The 27,952-nt window shown below is 40.2% G+C and overlaps 1 protein-coding gene across 1 annotated transcript in view; it reads left to right on the top strand.

Annotated features, from left to right (window-relative positions):
- The window catches only part of bmp5 (bone morphogenetic protein 5), a 116,715-nt gene extending 103,741 nt beyond the window's left edge, over positions 1 to 12,974 (top strand). Inside the window, exons 5-7 of the mRNA XM_048531391.2 lie at positions 4,255 to 4,331; positions 7,891 to 8,001; positions 9,437 to 12,974. Of these exons, the coding sequence (XP_048387348.1) occupies positions 4,255 to 4,331; positions 7,891 to 8,001; positions 9,437 to 9,586 (338 nt within the window). The 3' untranslated portion in view covers positions 9,587 to 12,974. The remainder of the gene's footprint in view (positions 1 to 4,254; positions 4,332 to 7,890; positions 8,002 to 9,436) is intronic.
- Positions 12,975 to 27,952: the final 14,978 nt, after the last annotated feature.

The raw sequence follows: 27,952 nt of genomic DNA on the forward strand, positions 1-27,952 counted from the left end.
CTGGAGGGCGTGCAAAGGAGATTCACCAGGATGTTGCCTGGGATGGAGCATTTCAGCTACTTAGAGAGACTGGATAAACTCGGTTATTTCCTTTAGAGCAGAGGAGGCTGAAAGAGGTACCTGATTCAGGTGTACAAGATTATGAAGGGCATGGACAGGATAGATAGAAATTAGCTGTCTCCCCTAGTTGCAGGATAAATAGCAAGCAGACATAATTTTACAGTGAAAGACAGAAGGTTTAGTGGGGTGGTTGGGGTTGGGCGAGCGTGAGCAGTTTGAGGAATTGTTTTCACCCAGAGGGTGCTGGGAATCTGGAATGCACTGCCTGGGAGGGTAGTCAAGGCAAGGAAATTCACAGCATTTGGAAAGTATTTGGATGTGCATTTGAAGTATCATAGCATTCAAGACGATGGGCCAAATACTGGCAAGTAGGACCAATGCAGCGTTGGAATAATTCAGATTTGAAGCGCCTGTTCTGTACTATATTCTGCTATGAATCTACATCCTCCTTGCCGAATCCCCATGTCTGCATCACAATGTGCCCTCTCACTTATTTTTTCTATCCTCAGCATATTTGGATATATCATACTCTGCCCCCTCTGAGTCATTCATATAGATAGCAAATAATTGAGGCCCTAGAACTGATTCTTGTGCCACTTCACTAGTTGCATCATTCTGTTCTGAAAAATGATCCATTAATACTGACCCTCTGTCTTCTATGTGTTACCCAACCGTCAATCCATACTAATATATTCCCTCAATACCATGCACTCCTCCTATCTCGTGCAATGACATCCTGTGTGGTAACTTATCAAATGTGATTGATCGATTAATTTATTGATATCACATGCACAGACATACATAGAAAAGTGTTGTTTTGTATGCTATGCAGGCACATTACACCATACAAAGTGCATTAGGGTAGAAGAACAGAGTGCAGAATAGAACCGCAGAAAAGGTGCAGAGAGAGAGAGACATCAAATTAACTTTTGAGAGGTCCCTTCAAACGTCAGATAACAATGGGGAAGAAGTTATGCTTGAAACTATTTGCATGTGTATTCAATGTTTTATATCTGTTTTCTCCCCTAACAATGGATTCTATCAATTTCCCAATGACAGATGTTAAAGCTGCAAGTGTTAAAGACGTTGGGTGGCACGGTGACTCAGTGGTTAGCACTGCAGCCTCACAGCACCAGGGACCCGGGTTCGATTCCAGCCTTGGGTAACTGTCTGTGTGGAGTTTGCACATTCTCCCCGTGTCTGCGTGGGTTTCCTCCGGGTGTTCCGATTTCCTCCCACATTCCAAAGATGTGCAGGCTAGGTGGACAGGCCATGCTAAATTGCCCCTAGTGTTCAGGGGTGTGTGGGTTATAGGGGGATGGGTCTGGGTGGGATGCTGCAAGAGGCAGCGTGGACTTGTTTGGGCCAAAGGGCCTGTTTCCACATTGTAGGGAATCTAATCTAACTGGCCGTTAATATCCTGCTTCCATCCCTTCTTGAACAGGGCATCACATTAATGGTTTACCACAGGAACTCTCTTGGAATCCAATGAGTTCTTTGAATATTTTGACTCGTGCCTCCATTTTCTTTGGTTATTTCTTCATTTGGGGGCCATTCAGTAACTTTAGCTATTTTAATTTATGGGGATCATAATATTCTGAGTAATATTCTCACTCAGAAGAAGTGCCAGAAGACTAAAGGTAACAGTATTACACCACAGCACTGAAACCAAGAAAGAGGGAAACCAATGAAGTTTCAGGACATTCAGTCTATCATCACTGGTAGGAGGGTAGTGGAGATTTTTAAAGGCATGCTTTGCTTGCTTAACTTGATCAAGAAATTGCAGCAGATACAAGAGGAATATATTGCAAATGCTAGAAATCTGATATAGTAGCTAATTACTGGGATGGTGGAGGCTATGGCCCAGCACACCAACCAGAAAATTGAGACCAAATCTGTTTCCACCAACTATGACTCAATGTTATGTAGTTCAGGCACTTACTTGACAGAGCTCTTGTGGTTTCTGCCCCTCGAAACCAGAAAAACCTTCTCCAGGAGCTACTGACCAATCAGAGGACCTGTAGCTCTTCAGTCTCAACACTGCCATTGGGAATGGTGGCCAGTGCTAGAACTGCAGAAGTTCCCAAGCTATCTGTGGTGGAGTCGTCTTGAAGTCTTCAAGGTAGACGAGTCAATTGTTAGGAGAACGTGTATCTTCCAACATAGGTGGCCCTTACTGCTAGTGTAGTCCTCAACGGACTGTAAATATATCAATCAAAGTGGACTCCTCCTTTTCGATCCCACAAAATTGACTTGGATGAGTAACATAATCGTAACATGTTTACGTTTGCTGATGGTCTAAAGTTAAATCACAGAGTAAACGGTGAGGCTGCAGATGAGTATAGGTTATGATGAATGCACAACAATATAGCGAATGTAATAAGATGTGGCAATGTGTGAAGTTCTTGGGTTTAAAACAATAAGAGAAAACAGGACATATATTCAATAGATAGAGACAAGGAAATTTTTCCAATCAAAGGAATCTGGGTTGCCTCGTACATGCATCACAGAAAGTTAAGATGCAAGTACAGCAAGTAATTAGGAAAGCAGATGGTATGTTAGGTTTTTCTTTGCCAAGGGATTGAATCATAAGAGGAAAGAGTCTTCCTACAATTATACAGGGCTTCGGTGAGGCCACATCTGGAGTATTGTGTGTAGTTTTAATCTCCTTCGGCAAAGATGGACGTATTAGCCTTAGAGAGAGAGAGCAATAAACACTGACTGGGTAGGTTCTATGAATAAAGGAATTGTACAATGAGGGAGAGATTGAGTACTCCAGGTCTGTGCTTCCAGGAGTTTAAAAGAATGGGAGGTGAGATAATAGAAACATTTAAAATTCTTAAGGCATTCGATGAGGCTTGTGCTGAGGAAATGATTCACTTAGTACATGGATAACAATTTCAAAATAAATGGCCAACCAGGTAGTACTGAGATTTTGAATTTTTGAAACACTCTGCTCCAGGCAGCTGAGGATGTTCACTTCTGGATTAGGTTGAAAACAGAGATCAAATAGGTCTACTGGAGTTGTGGAAATTACAAGATTTGAGGAATACAGAATTGCGGAGTGGAGGTGTAAAATCGGCCATGATCTGGTTTAATGGTGGAGCAGATTCAGGGAATCGATTAGACTTGTCTAACCCCTGTAATTATTGGGCTGAATGCCGTAATACCATTGAGGTACCTATCATGATGGAGCCTGTTATGACAACTCTGGCACCTCACCTCCTCCCCGCACCTGCTAGTTCCTCCTACTCATTGTCTATTTCTCATTGTTCCCAATCATTCTTTATTGCCACTTGACTGCCCTATTTTACCATCCAATTTTAGAGCCATACTGTCCTCGTAAGACAAATAGATAAACCAACAATGCGTCCCCTTTGTGCATTAAAGTGAACTTTCCTGAGTACTAGAGTACTGCAAAAAATTGCATCCAAAAGTCAGCCAGTAGCCAGAAATAGCAAACCAGGAATGAACTTGTAATTACTGCATGGTTCCTTAAAATGATACTGGTAAAAACATCTTCACCTCATTTAGCATCTGATAGTGCTAATTCGTGCCAACCTGTAGTAAGTGAGGCATTTGGGTGATCCAAAATGGAACGTGGATGTTTAAAACTGTAGCAAAATAGTCTGCAGATGTTAACTTCAACATTGAATGCTGAGCTCCTTACACACAAGCAGTAATCATGGGCAGCTTGTCTCCTGCCAGGAACACGTTTCCTCCACCTTCCACTGAGTTCTGGGAGAGTAGGAAGCCACTTAATGCCGAATGCATGGCCCTAGTTTCAATATCTAAGGAAGTGGGCTGAATTTTATGTCAGATAGTGGTGCTTCCCTTGTGTTCAAAACTCACGATTTGAGCTAATAAAGTGTGAAGCTGGATGAACACAGCATTACCACTCATGATTTGAGCTTGTCTCTTCCTGGCTGGGACTTCCTCCACCCCAGCTCATTGTATGGCCATCGCGCTGTTTATTTTCTCAGAGTCGGACTTTCCCGGGTTGTCACTTCAGGACAATCAACTACTACACCCTAAGGAATTTCAGAACAAACCTGTTTAAATGCTCCACCGACAGGGTGTGACCTGTGAGGATTTGTAACCCATTGGTCGGATGCAGGAGAGCATTGTGATGCTGTCAGTATGGTGTTTGTGCTTGTTTTGACTGCATACTAATGCCAGTCTTTCATTTAACAGATTACAACAGCAGTGAGCAGAAGCAAGCTTGCAAGAAGCATGAACTGTATGTGAGTTTTCGCGACTTAGGGTGGCAGGTAATTAGTGGCATTTTTGTGCTATACTTTTTTGGTGAATGATTGAAAGTTATTTTACAGGAACATTATCCTGGCACTTCTTTGAGGTGGCAGGATGAGGATGATGGGCATTTCATGTCGTACTTTGACTCAATGCTACATCCACAGTGTTGACCTCTGCCTTAGTGATTCAGAATGTTGGGCTTGATGTTATAACGTTACTAGAGGGAGAAGAGTGAGGAAAGAACAAAAAATTATGCATAACAAGGTGCGTGATTTATGTCATTGATCAATGTTATATAGATCCAGATCAAACAGAGGAGACATGGACTGTCAAGGGTTAGAGAGAACAGGCATAGGCAGTGGAGGAGGGACCATAAAACCTGCAGGAAGTATCCCCGATGGGTCACTGGGAAGGATGGGACAATTGTGGTGAGCAATTGCAGGAAAGAGTTTGGTCATGGGAACCATAGAGATGAATGGTGAGAAGCTTGAGAAATCAGCGGACGGGATCAGAAAGATCTTTTAGAGGGGCAAGTGATTAGGGGCCCAAGAGGTATAGGTGTTTGAGAAGGGGAGGGGTTGCAGATAGAACTGTCAGAAATACATGTGGAAATATCATGGCTTATTTGTGGAGTAGAGCAATCAGGTGGGAGATCATGCAGGCATTTTGATTTATTGGTGGCTTATTGTGTTGGGGGTTAGCTTGGGAGACCTGAAAGAGACAATCCCTCTCCTCTCAGCCCAAAATCTGGGATGGAAACTTCTTCCCACCTTATTTCAGCTGCCTTTTCTCGAGCCCTGGGACACTGAGCCCATAAACATTGAAACTAAACTGCATTTAAAATATGAACCTCAATAAAATATTTAAATTACAGACTTGCCTAAATTAAGGGAGCAAAGTCTTGATGGGTCCCAACCATTAAAACTGAAAATGCAGTTGTTGGATTCCCAGTATCTGGTTTTTCAATTGCCTCAGCCTTGTCATTCATGCTTATTGTATCTGAGGTTAACCTTCAGCCCCAGTGACTGTGTGTATTTAAAAAGGAAACAGTTTGATGTAAAAGACAGGTCATAAAGACATTTCAAGATATGCCCTCCAACTCCATAAAACTGGGGCTAGTTGATCATTAACATCCATTTCTAATGACAGATGTACTGTTCATAGGACCTCCGTCTGAAAATCCACAAGCCTGCATTGTCACGCAGTAACTATTACACTTTGGATCAGTTACATAAGTGAAAACAGGTGTGCTATGTGTAACAAGGTCACTTCCAGGCATCATTGCAGCTGGAGCCAGGCAGAATGGCTTAGAACCCTATTTCCTCACCACCACTTGTCCAAATCCTGCTGACAATATAGCGACAACAGGCAGAGAATTGCCACTTGAATCTCTTCTCAGATAAAGATTTGTGCAGCGGATGTTAAAACCTGGTTCTCATCTTTCAACATTTTTCCATATTTTAGAGCTCAGTGGATCTGGCATCATTAAGGGCAGATGTCTTTTAAAAAATAGTTCGAATACCAGAGGTCCAAAAACATTATAGTCTTTACTGTTGATACTTTCAAACTTCAACAGTTTCAACATAGAGAAAAACTTCTTTTTTGGATGCATTGCTGCTATTGCTTAATCTAGCAAATGTTACCAAAGGACATTTACATTTTCAGGCTTGTATTTTGGGGCCCTCTGTTTGCTTCCTCTATTCCTGCTCCTCAGTCTAAATGTACTCTACATATTACTTTGGCTGTGCAATGTTTTAAGAGATCCACATTTTCCCTTAATTTGACCAGAATCTTGCTCTGTTTAACTGCTTAAAGGGAAGAGCCTTTGTTTAAGTCTGTGGACAGAACATGTCAACTGAACCTTCATTCAGGCCTTTACCTTTTCCACATATACATCCTTCAGCATTGACCAGGATTAATCCGCTGGATGTTGCTATGAGCAACCGGTTAGGAAATGGATTGGTGCATTAAAACAGATTTTGTAGTTTCTTCAATTTTGGTTTGTTTGGTTCTTAATGTATGGAAGCCAGGTAAAATTTTCCGCAAAGAGAGGTTCAAAACTGGTATTCGCCTCCTGAATCCAACCCTACTCTAGTGAGAAGCTTATTAAGGTTAGGATTTTCACATGGGGAGCTTTTCATTGACTTGGAGGTAAGTGTTCACGGCTCAGTGAATGCTGGTGGGTGGAGTTTTGAATCTGTAAGACTGGTCAGAAACCTTCGGGCCTGCAGTCTGAGCTAAGCTGGGTGCTCACGCATCTGTTTTGCAGCTAATATTCTGGGCAGTGAGATGGCAACATCACTGTAAAGGGGTGTCTTTTGGTTTTACCCCTGCAAGCTGATAGACAGAGTGTGCATACAGACCCATCAGGACAGCTGTGACATAATTTCCACTTGACCTCCTTTGACAAGTCTCTTAGCCACCCTAATTGTCTGTTTGCCTTGAGTGACTGTTGGGCCTGAACCAGAGCAGCTCTTTACTGAAGCTGGTGCTCAACTCCCCTGGTAATTTTTGGGGCCCATCCTCCTTCATTTCTGATGTTGATCGGGCCCACAATTGGGCCGCAGGAGTTGAGATACCTGGGCTCTGGCTTACTGTTCTTATATTCTAGATTCCAGCAGAATTCCTCCTGGGTTTCCAGTCCGAATCTTCCAGAACAGCTTGCAATGGTCAATGTTTAGTTCCTATAAATAGGAGGTCAATGTTGTACGAGACCTGGAAGCATTCATTAAAATTGTCCTTACCACTTTGTGTATACCAGTGAGGCCTTGCAGTTCTGTTATACTTGTAAATTAATGGTCAAAATCAACACTCTTCCTTTAAGTTAGGCCCAGAGGGTGCTCAGAAAGGTAGATAGATTAATGCCAGCCACCTTGGCGAGTGTGCCAATGACTTCCAACATTAAATTGGCTGCATCTTCACTATCCCTGGCATGGTACGTTTTTGTAACATGTTCGTACTTCTGTGCTTGAAAAGGGCCTAAATCATCAACAAACCTTTTTTTTAAGTCTATGATAACCTCTCCTGTATGGAATGCTTTGGATCTAGTCATCTCTGAATTTTGGAGGTTTTTAGATTATATAGTGAAGTCGGAACAGCTAACTACAAGTTTGTAAATGGAAAATGATGTAGGTTTGCCTGCAGTACAAAACACTGCTGAAACCATATAAAGCACTAGCACAAATTTAATAAATAAACCCAATGTTTCCTGTCTCTGCTCTCAAAATAACGGACGAAAATGATGTGCGGGTCTGCTGAAAACATTTCATGACAGCTAGTGTTTTTAAAGAATACATTTTCAGGCTGGTTACAAAATACTCAAAATAATAGGGCTGGTGCAAACAGAGAAGTGACCTACCAGTTTCACATTGACCATGGAAAATTTTCTGTAAGATGTTTCGTATATTTAAAATATGTTAGCATTTTCAAAATTAGCACGCAAGATTCTAATTGATTTAATCAAGACATTTAAGGGTATGTCGCTCATAAGATGTGACAAATGGATTTTTCAGAAAGGATAGATAGTTCTTTTTATTATATTGAAATAATAAATGTAATTGCCTAATATGTTTCTAGGATTGGATCATAGCCCCAGAGGGTTATGCAGCTTTCTACTGTGATGGAGAGTGTTCTTTTCCACTCAATGCTCACATGAACGCTACAAACCATGCGATTGTACAAACACTGGTATGTGCCATAATCTTCTAAATTTGTATTCGTAGCTTTTGAATGGTTTTCTTCACGTGAACTTCAAAGGATGAGGGGCGACCTGATGAATGTTTGCAAAATTACAAAAAGCATCGTCAGAATAGATAGTCGGAGTCCTTTTTCCCAGGGTAGAAATGTCAGTGACCAGGAGACAAAGGTTTCAGGTAAAAGAGTAAGTTTAAAGGAGATGTGAGAGGCAAATTTTTTTTACACAGATGCTGGTAGCTGCCTGAATGAGCTACCAGGGGAGGTGGGTACAAACGCAATATTTAAGAGGCATCTTGCCAAATATGTGAATAGGCAGGGATAAGAGGGATATGGACTGCATGGAGGCAAAAGGTTTTTAGATTAAGAAGGCATCATGTGTTAGCGTAGTTTTGGTTGTCCAAAGAGCCTTTTCCTGTGCTGTACTGTTCTTTGTTCTAAGTTCATAATCTCAGATGTCAGTCTGTGAAGCTGGTCAGATCTGTTTTCCTTAATTTTCCATGATGTAGATTCAATTGGAATTTATAACCTTTTTGAGCCAAATTCTAGCAAACCATATTTTATTGAATTGGCTAAAGTTTAATGAATGAATTGCTAGTATGTTACCAGTGTTATGTTGGAATTAAGCAGCAGTGGTGGAGAATTAGGATTGAATAACTCTGAACTTTTGAATAGTTTTGACAAGCCAATTATCCTTGAAAGCGATAATCCTTTCAAGAAGCTATTTCATTTATCTATCTGGTATGGTGAAGAGGAATATGCAGATATTAAAATATAATTTTTAAAACTTACAGTGCTAGAATGGTTGTATTCTTTATTGTTAGGATATTGTTACAAAAATATCAATACAAAAGCAATTCTTGTGTTCTCTTTTCTCTGCTTCAGTGTTGGGTCTGGGTTTCTGACAAAACAAACCCAGCATTTTTAAAACATAAAATGTTCCATTTTGTACACAGTTACCCTTTATAACCAAAATTACGAGGCGGCCAAACCTCTAATCGTTTCTTAGCTCAAACATTGGGTGTATGTCTACAATAGCAGAGAGACTCAGAAATTGACATACACCCAGCAGCTAAGGACCAGAGGACTATATAAACTTAGTCTTACTGTGTCATTAAAGTGTGATCTTCAACTGAGTGTAATTGAGCCGTGAGAGACAGTTCATTAGATCCTGAAGATGCTGCTGGTTCATCATTAAATGGCGGACCTGGATTTAGGAGGGGAATGAATACTTAAATAATATTCTATAGGGCGCTAGATAAGTTAGTCATGCTTTTTTATGAAATGTTGTGATCATGAGTTTGCTCCAACAGGTGCTCATGGCTTATGAATCAATCTGTCATCAAATAGTTCAGGAACTTGTATTTTTCTCAGCCTACACAAATTTGGAACATGTCTGTTTATTTAAGAATTTTGTTTCCACTTGCAGGTTCATTTGATGTTCCCTGACAACGTCCCCAAACCTTGCTGTGCACCAACTAAGCTAAATGCAATCTCTGTGTTGTACTTTGATGACAGTTCAAATGTAATATTGAAGAAATATAGAAACATGGTGGTAAGATCATGTGGTTGCCACTAGCTGACAATTTCAAAGAGGAAGAGGACCCAATTAAAAATACAATCTTTAAACCGTTCTTAAACTTTTACCAAGTGATCCCAAATTGGGTTTGAAGGTGCTTCATGTACAGTGTTATGTATATAGTACCCATTGTGCTTGTAATTTATTTCTTTCAATTTAACTACTTTGCTGCACGAAAATTAAAACAGATGTTCTCAGTCCTTTCTGGTAGTGCACAAAAAAAGCAACTGTGGTTGACTAAATATTTATTCAATAGAGCTGAAAACTGGTACATTTTTAGACAAAGCTTTTCTTTATGATGCAAACATTGCGAAGGTGGTAAATGGTTTTATTAACTTATCTGATTTCCTGCTATATATATTTTTTTTATAAACAGAGGAATTTAAAAATATTTTTACACACTTCATCTCTTTCTGAAACTGTACTATATAAAATATTAGAGATTAAAATGTTGTCTAATTATTGTCTTATTCATTATGTACTGTATATCTACAAACTTGCTGGCTGTTATACGATATATATATGACAATTTTGCTGATGATTAATTCTTAATTTCAGAATCACACTAACTGGTTATTTGTCTGTATTCAGTTTGTAAATTCAAAATATTGACACCACTTTGTAGACGCGTTTCCCCTCTCTTTGAGAAAGGTAATGGACAGCTGGAATGATGTTGGGATTTTGTCCCAGGGAGTCACACGGAGGAATTTTCATTTCCCTGGACAAACTGTAAGTCTTGCGTTCTATCACTAAGCTTCTTCACTGTGAAATCAGTCAGTATGAATAAGCCAATTTCAAAGGTGAAAATTGATGGTTCAGAGCCTTGGACCTATCTCACCTCGAATACTGTGTTTGGTTTTGGATACCACTTCTCAGGAAGGATTCATTAACCTTGAAGGTTCACCCGAAGGTTACTACAACTTAACAAGTGAAATCCAAGACTTGGGCTGATAGAGTTTCTTATAGGTAAGAGAATCATCCCATCAAAGGCAGACAAATGTATGCTATGGCAGAATAAGCATGGGTGACTGATCCACTCCTGTTCTTGTCTTCGCAAGCCCACATATCGCAGTTTAACTAATGTTTTCTAGTCAGATTGGAACTGCCTGTGTTTTACTTGTTCTGAACTGGCACATTTTCCCATGGCTGATTGATCATGATTTCAATGACTCATTGGCTAAGATAGAAGAAATCTGCTGCAGCCCTGAACCTGATAAATTCTAGAAGAGTAAGGTACGAACAAAAGATGCTGATTTTACATTCTCTGCTGGTCATGCAGATGTTATTGTTTTGGATATGACATAATGGAAATGTCAGTGTGTTTCGTTAGGAACATCTATTCTTGCTATTCAATCACGAACATTAAGATGAATGCAATGTAAATGATGCAATTAAAGGAGGTAATTGGAGAAACATGGGCTGAAACACAGCTACTCAAGACCTTTAATACAATGGAATGGAGGAATGTAGGTTAAGCACCCATCGACACCCTCTCCCTACAATCAAAATTATCCATTTTGGTTAATGTGGCTGTGAGGAGATGCCCAAGATAAAAGTTATGCTTTCTCATTAGAGAGAGATGACTGGTGGTGAGTTTAAGCTGATGGTCACGATGCCTTAGGTGAGGGGAGATGTTGAGAAGGTAGACCTTCATGGTAACCTTCAGCCAGTGCAAGAATTGATGGTTCAGTGGTACAGAGCAATGGATACATGAATTGGACCTGCACTGTTAACATCACTCTGAATCACAAGCCAGGCATCCAGACAACTGAGCTAACCAATCCCATTGCAAGTAAAGAACATTGTGACTTCAAAACCCTTTCACACTTCTGACTGTTATGGTGCAGCAAGAGGCCATTTAGCCTATTGCACCCGTACTGGATCTTTGCAAGTGACTTACAATTGGAATTACTAACATTGCCAAAATAAAATTCCCTCTGTCCTTCAAATGTTTTCTTTTCAAACGTATTTATTAAAATACCTCTAGGAAGTTAATATTGAGTCTACTTCTATCCCTTTTTCAAATGGCACATTTGGCTTACACTAACTTGCTGCCTAAAAATATAAACTATCCTCCCTTTTACCTAGCTGTTTGCGCTAAACTTTTGCTTAACTTAGTGTCTTTTCTTAATTGATTCTTCATGTAGTTTATCTTCATTTACTCCAACTAAAACCTGTTAAATTTGACTGTCTCCATTAAATCTCCCTTTACCTTACCAATTCTGAAATCTACATAACCAAAATCCACCAATATGTTTTAGTAAAAGTTCTTTAATAGGATTATCTTTTCACATTATTAAATTTGTATTTCTGCATATTTAATCATGCAGCAGAGCTAATTTTCAACTTGAATTCTTAGATTATTTGGCACTGTTCATGAATACAAAAGTTATTTTAAGTTACATTTATGCATAATTTATATTAAAAAGGAATCAGGACATTGTTCTTCATAGATGATTTCTAATATTTAAGACTGGTATTACACTTCCTGAGTTATTTCTTTAAGTGTGTTGAGACTTTGCATGTGGAATAATTAGTTTAAGTACAAGTTTCAGAACAGTGCTAGAATTGTGAAATTTTGGTATTTGATCAGATTGGTTCATAATCCATTCTGATGAGGCATACAAGCTATACTTCTTGAAATGATTTGTTTGTACAGACATGTAGCATGCCATAGCATTTGAATTTTAAATATTCGGAGATAAAAGAATAAAATAAACATTTAGTTTAATGTGGCACCTCTTATGACCTCAGGACATCTCAAGGCAATGGTGTACTTTTGAAGTATAGTAGATACAGTAGATAACCCATGGCAACAAACTCTTACATACAGCAATGTGATAATAAGCAGGAAATTGGTTTTTAGGAGTTGGGTCAGGGATACATACTCACCGGGACATTGAACATAACTCCCCATGTGCTCTTTGAACTAATACCAATTCAGCTTTAATGACTTTTTTCATTTATCATTTCATCTGAAAGAAAGCACCTCTGACAGTGCTGCTCTGGAATAATGGCAGAGATTTTGTGTGCAAGTCTATGGAGTGGGACTTTAAACCTTCATTCTTCTGACTCCCTTAGCTCCATCTCTCACAGACAGCACTGGATGTAGAGTTTTGATGATTTTATGGCCCTGCTTGAAAAAGTCCTTCACAGATATAGAGGAACTTATTTTTTCACTGGTTATGTTTTTTCATATCAGGGAATGTTTAAATCTTTAATATTAACATTATCTATTTTAGCAACATCTTTGCCCCAAATGGCAATTAAATAATAAAAGACTTTGGAGCTCTGTTTTGTAATAAAGTCACATACCAGTATTGTATGTATGTATGTATGTATGTTATACAGGAATATATTTTCTGGAATAAAAATGTCTAAGTCTCAATTGTTGAACTGTGGATTTTCTTTTCTGTTCTACCATTAACATTCTGTAGTACAGCCATTTTTAAAAATGAGTAACTCATTCTCGATGACAAAGTTAGACAGCTGTAAGGCAGTTATGGGTTTCTAACAGTATTCTAATCTGCAGGCCTGAAGCTTGTGCCACTTATGATCCCATTTCAGGTCACTAACACATGTACACACATTTGCTTTTTATAACGTGTTTTTATCACAGTCATACTGAAAATTCAGCTTGATTTTTCTGCCTTATTAAGGTTTGTGCTGGTTACATCACTATGATGTGGAGGAGCCAATGCTGTACTGGGGTGAACCTAGTCAGAAGCCACATGACACTAGGTTATAGTCCGATAGGTTTCTTTGAAATCACATAAGCTTTTGGAGCACAGCCCCTTTTGTCAGCCACGTTCTGAAAACTTGTGTGATTTTAAATAAACCTGTTGGACTATAGGCACAACATCATGTATTCTTTATTAAAATAAAATATATTGATCAATGAATGCCATTTAAAAGTTATTGTTTTCACTATGATGATGTGGGATTTAATTATTTCCAGTGAGGTGGAGATGTGACAAATGTTAAATATTCATGTGGGAGAATCTAAAGCCATTGATTAAAAACACCCCAGACTTGGTAAGAGAGATGAGGTAGTAGAAGAGTTATGAATTTCCTGGAAGTGGAATATTAGTTGCTGCAATTTTAAAAAAATATAGGAAGGGAGGATAAATAATCAAATTAAGAAGTCATAGCTTTGATGATTTAATTTAGAGATTAGCTAAATCAAATGCAGAATTGGACCCTTGAAGAAAACAGTTGTTAAGTAACTGTCCCCACACCTCCTCCCTCACCCCCATCCCAGGCCCCAAGATGACATTCCACATTAAGCAGAGGTTCACCTGCACATCTGCCAATGTGGTATACTGCATCCACTGTACCCGGTGCGGCTTCCTCTACATTGGGGAAACCAAGCGGAGGCTTGGGGACCGCTTTGCAGAACACCTCCGCTCAGTTCACAACAAACAACTGCACCTCCCAGTCGCAAACCATTTCCACTCCCCCTCCCATTCTCTTGATGACATGTCCATCATGGGCCTCCTGCACTGCCACAATGATGCCACCCGAAGGTTGCAGGAACAGCAACTCATATTCCGCCTGGGAACCCTGCAGCCATATGGTGTCAATGTGGACTTCACCAGTTTCAGAGTCTCCCCTTCCCCTACTGCATCCCTGAACCAGCCCAGTTCGTCCCCTCCCCCCACTGCATCACACAACCGGCCCGGCTCTTCCCCCCCACCCGCTGCGTCCCAAGACCAGTCCAACCTGTCTCTGCCTCCCTAACCGGTTCTTCCTCTCACCCATCCCTTCCTCCCACCCCAAGCCGCACCCCCCGCTACCTACTAACCTCATCCCACCTCCTTGACCTGTCCGTCTTCCCTGGACTGACCTATCCCCTCCCTACCTCCCCACCTACACCCTCTCCACCTATCTTCTTTACTCTCCATCTTCGGTCCGCCTCCCCCTCTCTCCCTATTTATTCCAGTTCCCTCCCCCCATCCCCCTCTCTGATGAAGGGTCTAGGCCCGAAACGTCAGCTTTTGTGCTCCTGAGATGCTGCTTGGCCTGCTGTGTTCATCCAGCCTCACATTTTATTATCTCGGAATCTCCAGCATCTGCAGTTCCCATTATCTCTGTTAAGTAACTGATTAGTTTCAAAGATAGATAGTAAATTAGAAGCTAAACAAATTAACATGTTTCTGTATACAATATGGAACATAGCTGATGACATTACAGCTACCAAGGTGTAAAAGAAAAAAACATGTATTTCTGAAGAAGCACTGAAAGCCATTGAAAGTTACTTTAGAATATTTTATTTATTCTCATGTTAAAGAGCAACAGAAGAGATCAGCTTGCAGAGTAATCCATAGATAATTTCATTAATGATCTCAGTGGAAAAACATGACAATGGTGATTGAAAACTAGAATTCATTAGAGGTCGAATTATTGAATTGCTAATGATTCTTTGTCAGATTTATGACAGTTAAAAGAAGATCTGACAGTAGAGAGAGCCATGCGGATGGTGAACGAAGCTAAAATCTAGAAACTCAAATCTGAAACAACATAATTCAATCCTAAAAGGAGAAGACCAATCTTATCACAGGAATTTAGAATTCACAGAATTCATTCAATTTTTAAAGGACGAAACCCAAAGTGACACGAGAAACCAGTGTAGTGAGAAAACATCAAATGTTGCTATGGAGCAATTGCCTCTTTCAGCAGAAAAGATGTCCTCCACCAAGCAAGTCCAAGGGATTAAAGATCCTCCAATTTGAAGAGACTTTCATAATTCACACTGCTAAGAACAGAAGTGAAGTCATCAGTCTTCAACCCAGAGATCTACAATCTTTCAAGTGCAAAATGAATACAGTCTAGGAGAATACTTAAACCTCCAGGCTGCCCGAATTTGTAAAGTTAGAGATTTGCAGAGAGATGTGATAGTGGTAAATGTAAATATATATATTATATATATATATGTAAATATATAAAAAGTATAATATTAACATTGACAGAAAAAGCCTTGGTGGGGAGAGAGCAGTGGTTGTGGGATAGGGAAATATGCAAGGCTAAAAGTGTTAACACTGAAGACTGCCTTAAGCATCACCCACTATAAACCTGGTGGGAGAACAACTTTTAATATTGAAGAAATAAGTGTCATTATGTGTGCCTTCCTCATAGTATTTGTTACAATGTTTATCATATCAGTACAACTTGTACTCAGTTGCTGGCATCCAACAAACTTTTATTTAAGATAAGCCTCTTCTTGTTAGACTATCAAGAGTTCTCCTCTAACACTGCAGACCAAGCAGACCCTTTACATCCCTATCCTAAAAGAGAATGGTCACAGCAAGCCTACTAATAGTTCAACCAATAGTGCAGTCAGCCTTGTATGGTAGTCCATAGAGAGGATTGCTCATACAGAACTATTGTCAAATGAATAGGTGAACAATTCCAATGGTCACATAAGTAGAATTGAAAGGAACTTCCATACATACTTGGCCTGTTCTCAACTTATAGGGCTTGGCCTCTGATTAATCTGTTCACTAAGAATAGATAAATCTTCTCAGCTTTCAAAATTGTTTTTTTTTCTTATTGGCAGATATTCTATGTAAACTTTGACAAATTAATATGAATTAAAGTAAGTTATATCACAGAATGTATCAGATTTCACATATTTTGGTGAGTTCCAAATTAACTATCTGTCTTCCGGACTGTAAAGTTTACCTATTCTTCATAACTCACTTACAAAATGTTTTCTGTACCTTTCTTCAACTCAAAATATCTTTGATGCGGTAAGACTAAACTAAACACAACATTTTGAGATATCTGTTTGTGAATATTTTTTGTTATGAATTAATATTGTGTTGCATAACATGAGCATTGTTTAACATTTTCCATCCATTTTAAGAAGAGGCAGGTAACAAAATGGGTTGTTGCCAGATAGATCAAGCGATGGACTGCTTGCCTTGCAATCAAAAGGCGACAGAATTGTGCCTTAGGGCTGTCTTCCACTGTTCCTGATGTGGGGATTTAATCAGGTTTTAGCCACACTGTTGAGAGCAAGTACCCCACTCAAATTTTTGCATTAAGAGAAACAAGAAGCTGACTTTGTCTGTTTCACCCTGCTTCAATTATTAACTGACCTTTTAGGGGAATAACCTGTGATAACTGCACATTGTATCCATATGACAGACATGTAATCGTAGGTGGTCACGTGATAATATATTCAAAAAAGAGATCATTTAAAAGGTTGTTGCTATTTTTATTTTGCTGATGAGCTAAATTACAATGCAGGGAAAAAGTGAATATTGAAATAGTAAATGATATTTACAGTCGCCATTTGTTGAATGGTGGATAGACATAACTATTAACAATATAAATGGCAAACATTTGACAGGCTTATATATATTTCTTCATCTTAGAGAAGATGCAAATCTGGTTCAAACAGCTCTGTTGAAATAGCTGGCAGAAGGGTGCTGTAGATCATTTTCACTTGACCTCTTTGCATCTTGGGAGTAGGTTGGTTTTTGAATGCATGCCTCCTGGGTCAGAGGTAGATATACTACCACTGAACCACAGGACTTCTCAGAGGGATGCTGTATCTTTAAATTCAATTTCTAACAATCAAATATTGGGAAGGTTGAAGCCATGGGGGTTTGACCGGCTACTGACTCCATCCTGATCCAACACTAATCTGAGATTAAGCCTGTTGATCTCCAAACTTACTGCCATTGAACTCAAAAGGTGTTCTGACCTTCGCCTAATGCCATCACTAGGACTGCTCTTTCACCTTTGTAACATCTCCTGAATTCACCTCTGTCTCAATTCGCCTGCTGCAGACTGAAACACCCATTTACATCTCTGTTACCTGCAGAGTTGACTGTTCTAATGAATTTCGTCTGGAGTCCCACATTCACCTCTATAAACATGGAGGGGTTCAAAGCTCTGTCCATGTTTTAATTTGCAGAGAGCTCCTTTCCCTTTCACGGTGTACTTGCTGACTCACATCAGCTCCCAGTCAAGCAAAGACTTAATTTTTAAATTCTAATCTTCACATTCAAATATGTCCACGTTCTTGTCCCTATCTCATTTCTGTAATGTCATCTAGCCTTTCAGCTTTTGAGATATCTTTGCTTCTATACTTTCTCTTGTGCAGCCCCAAATTTTGATAGTTCCAGCATTGGTAGCCTTGCCTTCAGTTGCCTAGACCCCAAACTTTTGAGTATCCTCATTGTAGCTCTCTGCCTTTCTGCTTTGCTCTCCTCCCTTATGACACTTCCTGAAACCTACCTCAATGATCAATGTTTTGGTCATCTGACTCAATATTTCCTAGTGTGGCCCAGTGTCATCATTTCTTGCCAGGTATCCTTGGTTGGCTTATTATGATTATAGAGGTTGTAGTCATATGAAGAATTGTTTCCAACTTTTCCAACCATTGTTAATAATGTCTTAAATTTGAGCATCAAAGACTACACAGCTTCTTTGCATTAAAAGGATGCTATAAATTGCAGTTATAAATCAGAATTAATGATTAATTTCTAGCAATTTGACACAATATTTTAACATTTACACTGAAATCTCACTGTTCAATGCTGTTTATTGTAGTGCAGAAGTCGGCATCTCACTAGTTCATCTTTGAATCCAAACTGTCTGTTCATATTTGTCCACGAATTTTGTGAGAAATGGAGCAAAAGGTTAACTAGACCTCCAGAAGGAAAAGGAGTCAACTTTTGCAGACTATGTCGGTCATGTGTGAGCTGGAATTGAATGCATTGAAATGACTGCTGTCCTCCTGTCTGTAATTTTTGTTATCTAGGCAATGGTGAGAAGGCAGTGGCAGGGAGACAATGGCTTATGGTATTATGGTTAGACTAATAATCCTGACAGAAGTAGAAATTGCTGGAGAAGCACAGCAAGTCTTGCAGCATCCATGGGGAGAAAACAGAGTTAATGTTTTGAGTCCAGTGACTCTTCATCAGAAACTTGCTGTCTTTCCCTGTCAATTTCTGTTTCAGATTTCTAGCATCTGCAGTTCTATGCTTTATATTAATCCAGACACTCAGCAAATGATCTGGGGACTCAGGTTCAAATCCTGCCACAGCAAATGGTGTAATTTGAATTCAATAAAACATATATGGAATTAAGAATCTACTGATGACCACAAAACCATTGTTAATTGTCAGAAAAAGTCATCTGGTTCACTAACCCAAGACTCCAGACCCACAGCAATGTGGTTGACTCTCAGCTGCTTTCTGAAATAGTCCAGCAAGCCATTCATTTGTAAGAATCGCTACAGTCTCAACAAAGAAATGAAACCAGACAGATCATATAGCATCCTCCTAGCACTGGAAATGACAATGGCATAAACAGTTTACTTCTCTAGGTTTCTCATGAAAGTTTTTTTGAGATCCTTTTAAATATTTCCTTTTGATTTTATTCACCTTTCAAATTTTAAAGTATGTGTCAGACTCACAATTAAATCAAATTCACTGGCTTCATTTTGATTTAAATTAAAAACGCTGTTGTACCCTTTTCAAGCTTGTTGCAATGAAAGGGGAAAAGTCAATATCAGGATTTAAAATTGAATGCAGATGGATTTGTCTTATACAGAACAAGTGGGTGGCCTCCTGGGAGGCTGGTTGTCTTCTTCTGAGGCCGTTTTAATCAGTGAATGTGTGGTTCTGTTATACTCTGGTGGCTAGCTAGCTTGGAGCTTTTGAGAGGAGCTTATTTTAATGTGGTTTAGTCCATTTGGAGCTTTTGAAAGGAGCTTGTTTTAATGTGGTTTCGTCCGTTATGCATCTTGAGTTACTGGGGTGAATTGTACAGCTCCCTGCCAGCATTTCAAATTGGCAGGGAGGTGGCTGCAAGCTAAAATGGGAGGGTCTGAATACACCTCATCATCATCCTGAGCTATCTCTCATTTGAGAGGTAGTGGGTGCATTGTCAGGCAGTCCACCCATCTCCCTTGGGCCTGTTCATAGCCACCTAAGGGAGTCATTCTGCCTCCACTGCTGTGAAGTAGGTGCAAGGGCAAGGTAGAGTCTTGCCAAGGGTAGACTGGGAGGGGCTTTGTGGAGAGGACAGGGGAGGAAGGGGGAGTGCTGGTGGTAAGAGCTGGGGCTATGGAATTTCTGATAAGCTCACAAAAAAGTCAACATGGACAACCACCGACCACCACCACCACTGCTCCCCTCACTGTCCCCCCGACCACCCTGCCCCACTGTGACCCCAAATTTTTCAGTCAAAGGATGGAAGCATGAAACCTGCTTGGCATTGGACTCTATCACCTTGGGTGGAATCACATTACCAGTGGCAAGATGCCCTTGTGGCTGCTAATTTGACCATTCAAGGGCATCAATTGTCCTGTGAGCAGATGGACTTCATGTCACTTTCCCCCTCCTGCTGGTACAACTAATGGTATTCAAAGCATGACGAGCTGTTTTATGTTCCTCAACCGCCTCTTTCCTAATCCCCAATCCTGATCTGGAAACCCAGCCTGAAGGCTGTAAAATGCAATCCATGTAGCCACTGACAAACTGATGCCAGCACAATTTCAATTCAGCTGGAAACCCTTCAGATTGGAAGGCATGAACATCTGGCTCCAGCTGTTCCACAATTAAAACTGAAATAACTCATCTTGTTTGGAATTGCTTTTCTAATTGCGTTGGCTTTCCAAGCAACAGTCCAAAGGTCATCAGCAGGAAGTTGGAACATTACAGTAAATTTTCCTGTTCAGTTAGGAGGAGAGTTTCTGGTTAGATACGTGACTGACCAGCAAACAGTTCACACGTTAACTGCATACCAATGCATATAGATGACAGTGGATATCTAAATAAGCATTATACAAAAAGATTTACAGAATTTAGTGAAAACAGAATGCATGGTCAAGGTTACAATACCCCACAATAGCTCAGATAAGATTTTAATTCTACAAATTGTCATTTATCTTCATCTCTTGATTCTCTTTGGCTTTGAGACTTGAGTCAGTGCTGGAGGAAGATTTGAGATAACTTTGTCGATGATTTTGTAAATAAAATGAGATAATGTTTAGGGAGAACTCCCACCTAAATAAAAGACTTGAAAAATGTTCCATATGATCTACTCATATAGGATTGGGATGGAGAGTTCCCCATGCCTTCCAAACTACTGGGGATATTGTCAGTGCCTTTCTTTTTGCTACATGACCTTCAGGACTGTTTAACCTTTTCCAGGAGAACTTTCAGTTACTGCAGTTGATATGAGTTCTTGATATTGATAGAGGAAGAGAGACGGTGGCACCACAGGCATCGAAGAGATGGAGTGTGAAGTGCCCAGTATGTTGGGTGTGTTGAGGATAGTAGGTCAAGCTAAGAAATGGAGGAGCTTAAAAGGTAATGTCAATGCTGTCCCAATACGAGACCTTGTCATGGTAATGGCTGCAAGTCACCTTGGGGATTGAGGTTCCCAAAAGTAACAAATTTCAGTTTCCCCAACTGAGATTCAATGATATTGTTGACAATGCATAAAAAGGCGATGAGAGCTGAGTCTGCAGCTTCAGCTGTAACCCACCCTGCAGTGAGCACAAGACTAGATGTTAACATGAACACATGAGGACACAAAAAAATCAGCATTGTTTCTTCCACAACAAAGGAAATGGCCCTGTTTCTTCTGTAACCATCTATGCATGCAAACCTTCAGCTTTGCCCATATGAGAATTAATGAACGAATTAGCTTTATTGTCAAATATATTCAATGAGTGCAGTGAAAAATTTATACGTCACCACTCACAGCATCAACAGAGGTACAGAGGTACCTAGATACAGCTTCTTTAGTTACAAGGTCCTAGAGAAGCAAAGTGCCCAGTGTTGCAGAAATAAAAGTTCAGAACAAGGCTCTTCCAACCCAGACCACACTGGCACATTGGGTCCCAGATCCTGACAGCGCCAGGCTTCACCTTTACGATCATGAGGCTGGGAGATCATTTCAGACTGCCATGCCGGGCCCTGGATGCCATGCCAGGAGGCCATCCAGGGAGGTCACTACAATGGACAGGGAGTCCACTATGCCAAGAGACGACTCTCTAGCAAAGCTAGTGGTCAACAAATGACATTGATGCACACACAAATAAAATGAAATGAATGTAATGTGAACTTTAATTTTAAAAATTCTCAGCATCCCTATTACATCATACTATAACAGAAATTGAATTGCTTTGGAGTATTCTGACCATGATGCAGAGCCTTCCTTTTTGACCAGGGACTTACCCTGGTCAACAATACAGCATTGTCAGCTAATCATTGACTTCAGAGATTTGCCCATGCGTATCACTTTAATTATAATCGCATGGAAAACAGCAAAAATAGAGAGAAGCAATCATGCACACTTCTGTTTATGATATTTGGAATGGCATGTTGTTGAAAGGATCTCAGCCCTGACATTATAAGGGTTGCAGCTGTGATTTATCGTGGTGTTATTTATTGTTGGACTACCACTTTTACTGCTGCAATCCTGCTTCCTGATGAATCAAAATAAATTAAACTTTTAGTTGTTTTTCGCTATATGCATAGACTGAATTAACTTTAAACTATATTGCAAATTGTACTTGTGTCATTTTTCACTGAGTCAAATAAAAACACCAGAAAATAATAATTTTCTTAAATTAATGGATTAACAGTTAAGGCAAGTTAAAAATTACGTTGCCAAATTGTCCAGTCAAAATTCCCCTTATCTAAATTGTCCTCCTGTATCCAGCGCAAATAGAAGCATCGAGGACCTTACTTCTTTGAGACTGTCACTAGCTTTGAGACTGATTTATTGTCTTGCCATATCCAGCCAGAGAATTGCCAGAATTTCCCCAATAACAAACATTATTTCAACAATATTGATAGAATATAAAATGGGACAGGGCATTGTAAAGAATGTAATGTTCATGTAAAAAGGATTACTAGGGTGAAGCTGCACTTTTCTGTCAAAATAGCACAGAGGAAATTTCATTTCATTTGAACCAAGTATGTTTGCTGCTATCCGATATGGTTAATGTCATATTTTTTGGCTACAATACTGTACCCCTTAATGAATATTTTCTAAAAGAACAGAATGGTGTTGACTATGAATCTGTTGCTGCACAAAGTCTTCCCTGCTTTTGGGTTCCATTTTTTTTTTCTTTTTACATTCTGTGTTTGAATGTTCCATACAAACTGGTGGATAGACCAGGATCCTTCTCCTAAATAACGGATCTACAAATGCAAGATAACAAAGTGTGGAGCTGGATGAACACAGCAGGCCAAGCAGCATCTCAGGAGCACAAAAGCTGACGTTTCGGGCCTAGACACTTCATCAGAGAGGGGGATGGGGAGAGGGTTCTGGAATAAATAGGGAGAGAGCGGGAGGCGGACCAAAGATGGAGAGAAAAGAAGATAGGTGGAGAGGAGAGTATAGTTGGGGAGGTAGGGAGGGGATAGGTCAGTCCAGGGAAGACGGCCAGGTTAAGGAGGTGGGATGAGGTTAGTAGGTAGGGAATGGAGGTGCGGCTTGAGGTGGGAGGAAGGGATGGGTGAGAGGAAGAACAGGTTAGGGAGGCAGAGACAGGCTGGGCTGGTTTTGGGATGCAGTGGGGGGAGGGGATGAGCTGGGCTGGTTGTGTGATGCAGTGAGGGGAAGGGGACAAACTGGGCTGGTTTTGGGATGGGGTGGGGGAAGGGGAGATTTTTGAAGCTGGTGAAGTCCACATTGATACCATTGGGCTGCATTGGATTGTAGATGGTGGAGGTTCTTGGGTGGTGGGGTCGGATTATAGATGGCAGAAGTTCTTGGGTGGTGGGGTCGGATTGTAGATGGTGGAAGTTCTTGGGTGGTGGAGTCAGATTGTAGATGGCAGAAGTTCTTGGGTGGTGGGGTCGGATTGTAGATGGCGGAAGTTCCACCATCTACAATCCGACCCCACCACCCAAGACATTTTTCCATCCGCATCCTTGTCTGCCTTCCGGAGAGACCACTCTCTCCGTGACTCCCTTGTTCGCTCCACACTGCCCTCAAACCCCACCACACCCGGCACCTTCCCCTGCAACCGCAGGAAGTGCTACACTTGCCCCCACACCTCCTCCCTCACCCCCATCCCAGGCCCCAAGATGACTTTCCACATTAAGCAGAGGTTGACCTGCACATCTGCCAATGTGGTATACTGTATCCATTGTACCCGGTGTGGCTTCCTCTACATTGGGGAAACCAAGCAAAGGCTTGGGGACCGCTTTGCAGAACACCTCCGCTCGGTTCGCAATAAACAACTGTACCTTCCAGTCATGAACCATTTTAACTTCCCCTCCCATTCTTCAGATGACATGTCCATCATGGGCCTCCTGCAGTGCCACAATGATGCCACCCGAAGGTTGCAGGAACAACAACTCATATTCCGCTTGGGAACCCTGCAGCCATATGGAAATGTCCAATTTTGTCTCTACCTCCTCAATCATTGGGGAAGGCTGTATTCTGGGTCTTGCAACAATAGTGCAATTCAAAACAAAGAAGAAAAAAAAATGTAATTTGATTACGGATTTCCTTAGGAACATTTTAGCTACTTTAAGGCCTGTTTTTTAAAAGTTTGCATCAATTATAAAATGATCAGCTGTCGGTTTTGTGATCATTAGAATGTTCTAGACCCTTTCACCAGTACCGAAGCAGTACTAAAAAGAAGAAAGTTGGCAAAACAGAAGTCATGTGAGCATAGACAAAGATAGGCCACAGCAGAGTACAGTGAAAAGGCAGATTTACGGAGTGATGTGTGTGTAATAGAGTTGAAATGGAGAAAAAGCTGAAGATAGGCTTAAAGCAGATGTTGTGAATTGAACAATTCTGTGACATTGCTTCTATTTTACCAGAGCCAACTTGACTATTTAATGAAGTTTATTAAAAAGAAATTCAGATAAAAGAATCTCTGGGGAATCTGTGCAATTTAGACTGCCACGGGTCAGTTAAGAAGTTTCTGCAGAAGTGTGTAATTTGGATAATGGCTGTTTCCGGGGTATTCAGATGGAGTAGAAATGCCATTGCAAGGGCCTCGAGGTCCAAATCCATTGAGTGATGGATTCTACAATCCAGAGATCGATTTGGAAAGACAGCAAGATTGTACATGGTATCACTTTTGTGTGGGAAATGATATGAATGAGTAATCTTGATATCGCCTTTGTTGTATCTACTATTCCATGTGTAGTGTATGGTACGCACCCACCACAACTTGCTTGTTGATTCATGTTTGATTTATATGGACTCTGATTTATATTAAAGTAAAAGCTACAAGAAATGAAATCTTGTTAGTAATTTTTCATTTAATTTTGTTATTTTGATTTAAGGTTCCTCCTGGGAGTCATAATACAGGATAAATAAGTCATTTTTAGGTTGGCAAGCTGTAACTACTGAAATGTTACAAAATTCATCAGTATTGAAGGTTCAATTACTGCTCCACTTGTATTTGTTGTCTGGATGAAGGAGTGGACTATATTATTGGGATGAAGTGGTTGTTCTATGAGGAAAGGTTGAGCAAATCAGGTCTATACTCATTGCATTTTAGAAGATTGAGAGAGAATCTAATTGAAACTTAAATGATTTTGAAGGGACTCGGCAAATCTGATTCCTGTAGGGAAATATAGAACAAGGGTGAAGATAAATAAAAGGGGTCTTCCATGTAAGATAGAGGTGAAGAGGAATTTCATCTCTGGGGCTTTAATAATCTTTTGAGTTCTGTACCTCAAAGAGCAGTGGAGGGTGAATTGTTGAATATATTCATGACTGAATTAAACTGCTCGGTGATGATGTCAAGGGTTGTGCCTAGTGGGCAGGAAAATGGAGTTGAAGGCACAATCCGGTCATAGTCTTACTAAATGGCTTGAGGAGGCCAAGCAACTCACTGTTGTTTCTTTTCTCACATTTTAAAAAATGTTATGGAAATCCTGCCTTTTATCAAGAACATTTTTTGCCATTTTGCATTGATCAACATGTTTAAAGGCTTTCTGCAGCTTCATCTTCCCATAGCTGTTATCTTGTCAGCTCTGTCTCTCATGGAAATGTGGAAGATAGGAGCAGGAGTAAGCCTTTCAACTTCTCTAACCTTCTCTACCATTCAACTTGGTCATTTCTAATCATTGAATTCAATTCCTAAATCCTGCCCTCGCTCAATATCCCTTGATCCCCTTGGCCACAAGAGCCATATTTTCCTCCAACTCATCAGCTCTAACTCCTTCTTGAAAACAAGTAATGTTTTGGCTTCAATGATTTTCTGTGGCAGAGAATTCCAGAGGCTCACCACTCTCTGCGTGCACAAATTTCTCCTCATCTCAGTCCTATAACGTTTATCTCTTATTCTTAAACAATGATCCCTGGTTCTGGACTTCTACACCATCAGGAATATCCTTCCTGTATATATCCTGTTTAAGTGTTGTTAGAATTTTATAGGCTACCATGAGGTCTCCCTCATTCTTCTAAATTCCAGTGAATGCAATCCTAACCATTCCAGTTAGTCTACCATCCCAGGAACCTTCATTGCTCTCCCTCCATATCAAGAACAGCCTTCCTCAGATAAGGAGGCCAAAACTGTGCACAATATTCCAGATAACAAAGTGTGGAGCTGGATGAACACAGCAGGCCAAGCAGCACCTTACGAGCACAAACAATATTCCAGATGTAGTTTCACCAAAGCCCTGTATAAATGCAACAGGACATCCTTGTTCCTTGACTCCCGTCCTCTTGCTATGAATGCCAACATACGGTTCTCCTTCTTTACTACTTGCTGCATCTGCATGCTTACCTTTAGTGAGTGGCGCATGATGACATGCAGTCCTCATGGAACATGCCCCCTCTCAATTTACAGCATTCAGATAATAATGTGCCTTCCTAAGTTTGCTACCAAAGTAGATAACCTCACATATATGCATATTAAACTGGAACTGCCACACATTTGCCCACTCATCTACCTATCCAGATCACTCTGAAATATTTCTGCATCATTTCACAGCTCACCCTTCCACCTAGCTTTGTTTCATCTGCAAATCTTGAGATTTTACATTACCTCATCCACAGCATTAATATATATTATAAATAACTGGAGTCCTAGTAAAGATCCTTACAGTACTCCACCAGTTATTGCCTGCTATTCAGAAAAAGACAGACTTATTCCTATTCTTTGTTTCCTGTCTGGTAACCAATTTTCTATTCATCTCCATTCACTTTAATTTTATACATTAAAATCTTATGTGGGACTTTGTCAACAGCCTTCTGGAAGTCCAAATAAGCCACATTCCACTGGGTCCCCCCAATCAACCCTACTAGTTACATTCTCAAAGAATTCCAGTAGATTTGCAAGCATGATTTTCCTTTTTTACAAAACCTGACTGTATATGATTTTAACATGGCTTTAGAAGTTCTCTGCTATAAACTCCTTGATAATGGACTCTAGCATCTTCCCCACTGCTGTGAGATATTAGACTCACTGGTTTGTAATTCACTGTTTTCTCTTTATCTCTGTTTTTAAATAGTGGAGTTATGTAAACTGTCCTCCAAATCATAGGAACAGTTCCAAAGTCTAAAGAACCTTGGAAGATGACCACCAACACATCCACTATTTATTGGGCCACTTCCTTAAGTTCTCTGATACTTACATCATCAGGCCAAGGGGAATTCATCAGCTTTCAATCCCATCAATTTCTTTGATACCATTTCTCTGTGGGCACAAATTTGTTTCAGTTCCACACTCTCACTAAATGTTGTGGTCCCTATCATTTCTGGTAAGTTATTTATGTTCTGCCCATCCATTCATTGACAGCCTGGAGGTTAAAGTCACACCCTCACTGCATGTACTTACTTTGTGTTTATTTTTGATTAGCCAGTCTAGGCATACCTTGAACACAGTAGCATTTAGTTAATCTCCATGACACTTGAATTAATGTGAAATGGAACTAGGAACAATCTGAGATTTCGGGTTAATTTAGTAGAGGCCCTGGAATGGAAAATGAAATTCATCTCAGCCCAGTGAAAAGCAAGGCACTGGCTTTGATCCTATGGTGTCTGACTGCAACATAGTATCTTTGGTTCATGTTAACAGATATATCAGCAAGCAGTTTCAGTTGGAGCCTATTAATGTATCCAACGTTGTTTCCAAAAGCTAAAGAAAACAGGTTGTTCACTTTCCTCAGGGAAAGGAACTTCATATGTACAATAGTAAAGAGTCTCCATAGGAAGACTTGACCACTACTTGCGTCAGAGATAATGGGAACTGCAGATGTTGGAGAATCTGAGATGACAAAGTGTGGAGCTGGATGAATACAGCAGGCCAAGCAGCATCTTAGGAGCACAAAAGCTGGCGTTTCGGGCCTTGACCCTTCATCAGAAAAAGCTTTTTACGACGCTGCTTGGCTTGCTGTGTTCATCCAACTCCTTGCA

The sequence above is a fragment of the Stegostoma tigrinum genome, chromosome 4 (genome assembly GCF_030684315.1).
Source record: "Stegostoma tigrinum isolate sSteTig4 chromosome 4, sSteTig4.hap1, whole genome shotgun sequence".
In the NCBI taxonomy this organism is placed as follows: domain Eukaryota; kingdom Metazoa; phylum Chordata; class Chondrichthyes; order Orectolobiformes; family Stegostomatidae; genus Stegostoma; species Stegostoma tigrinum.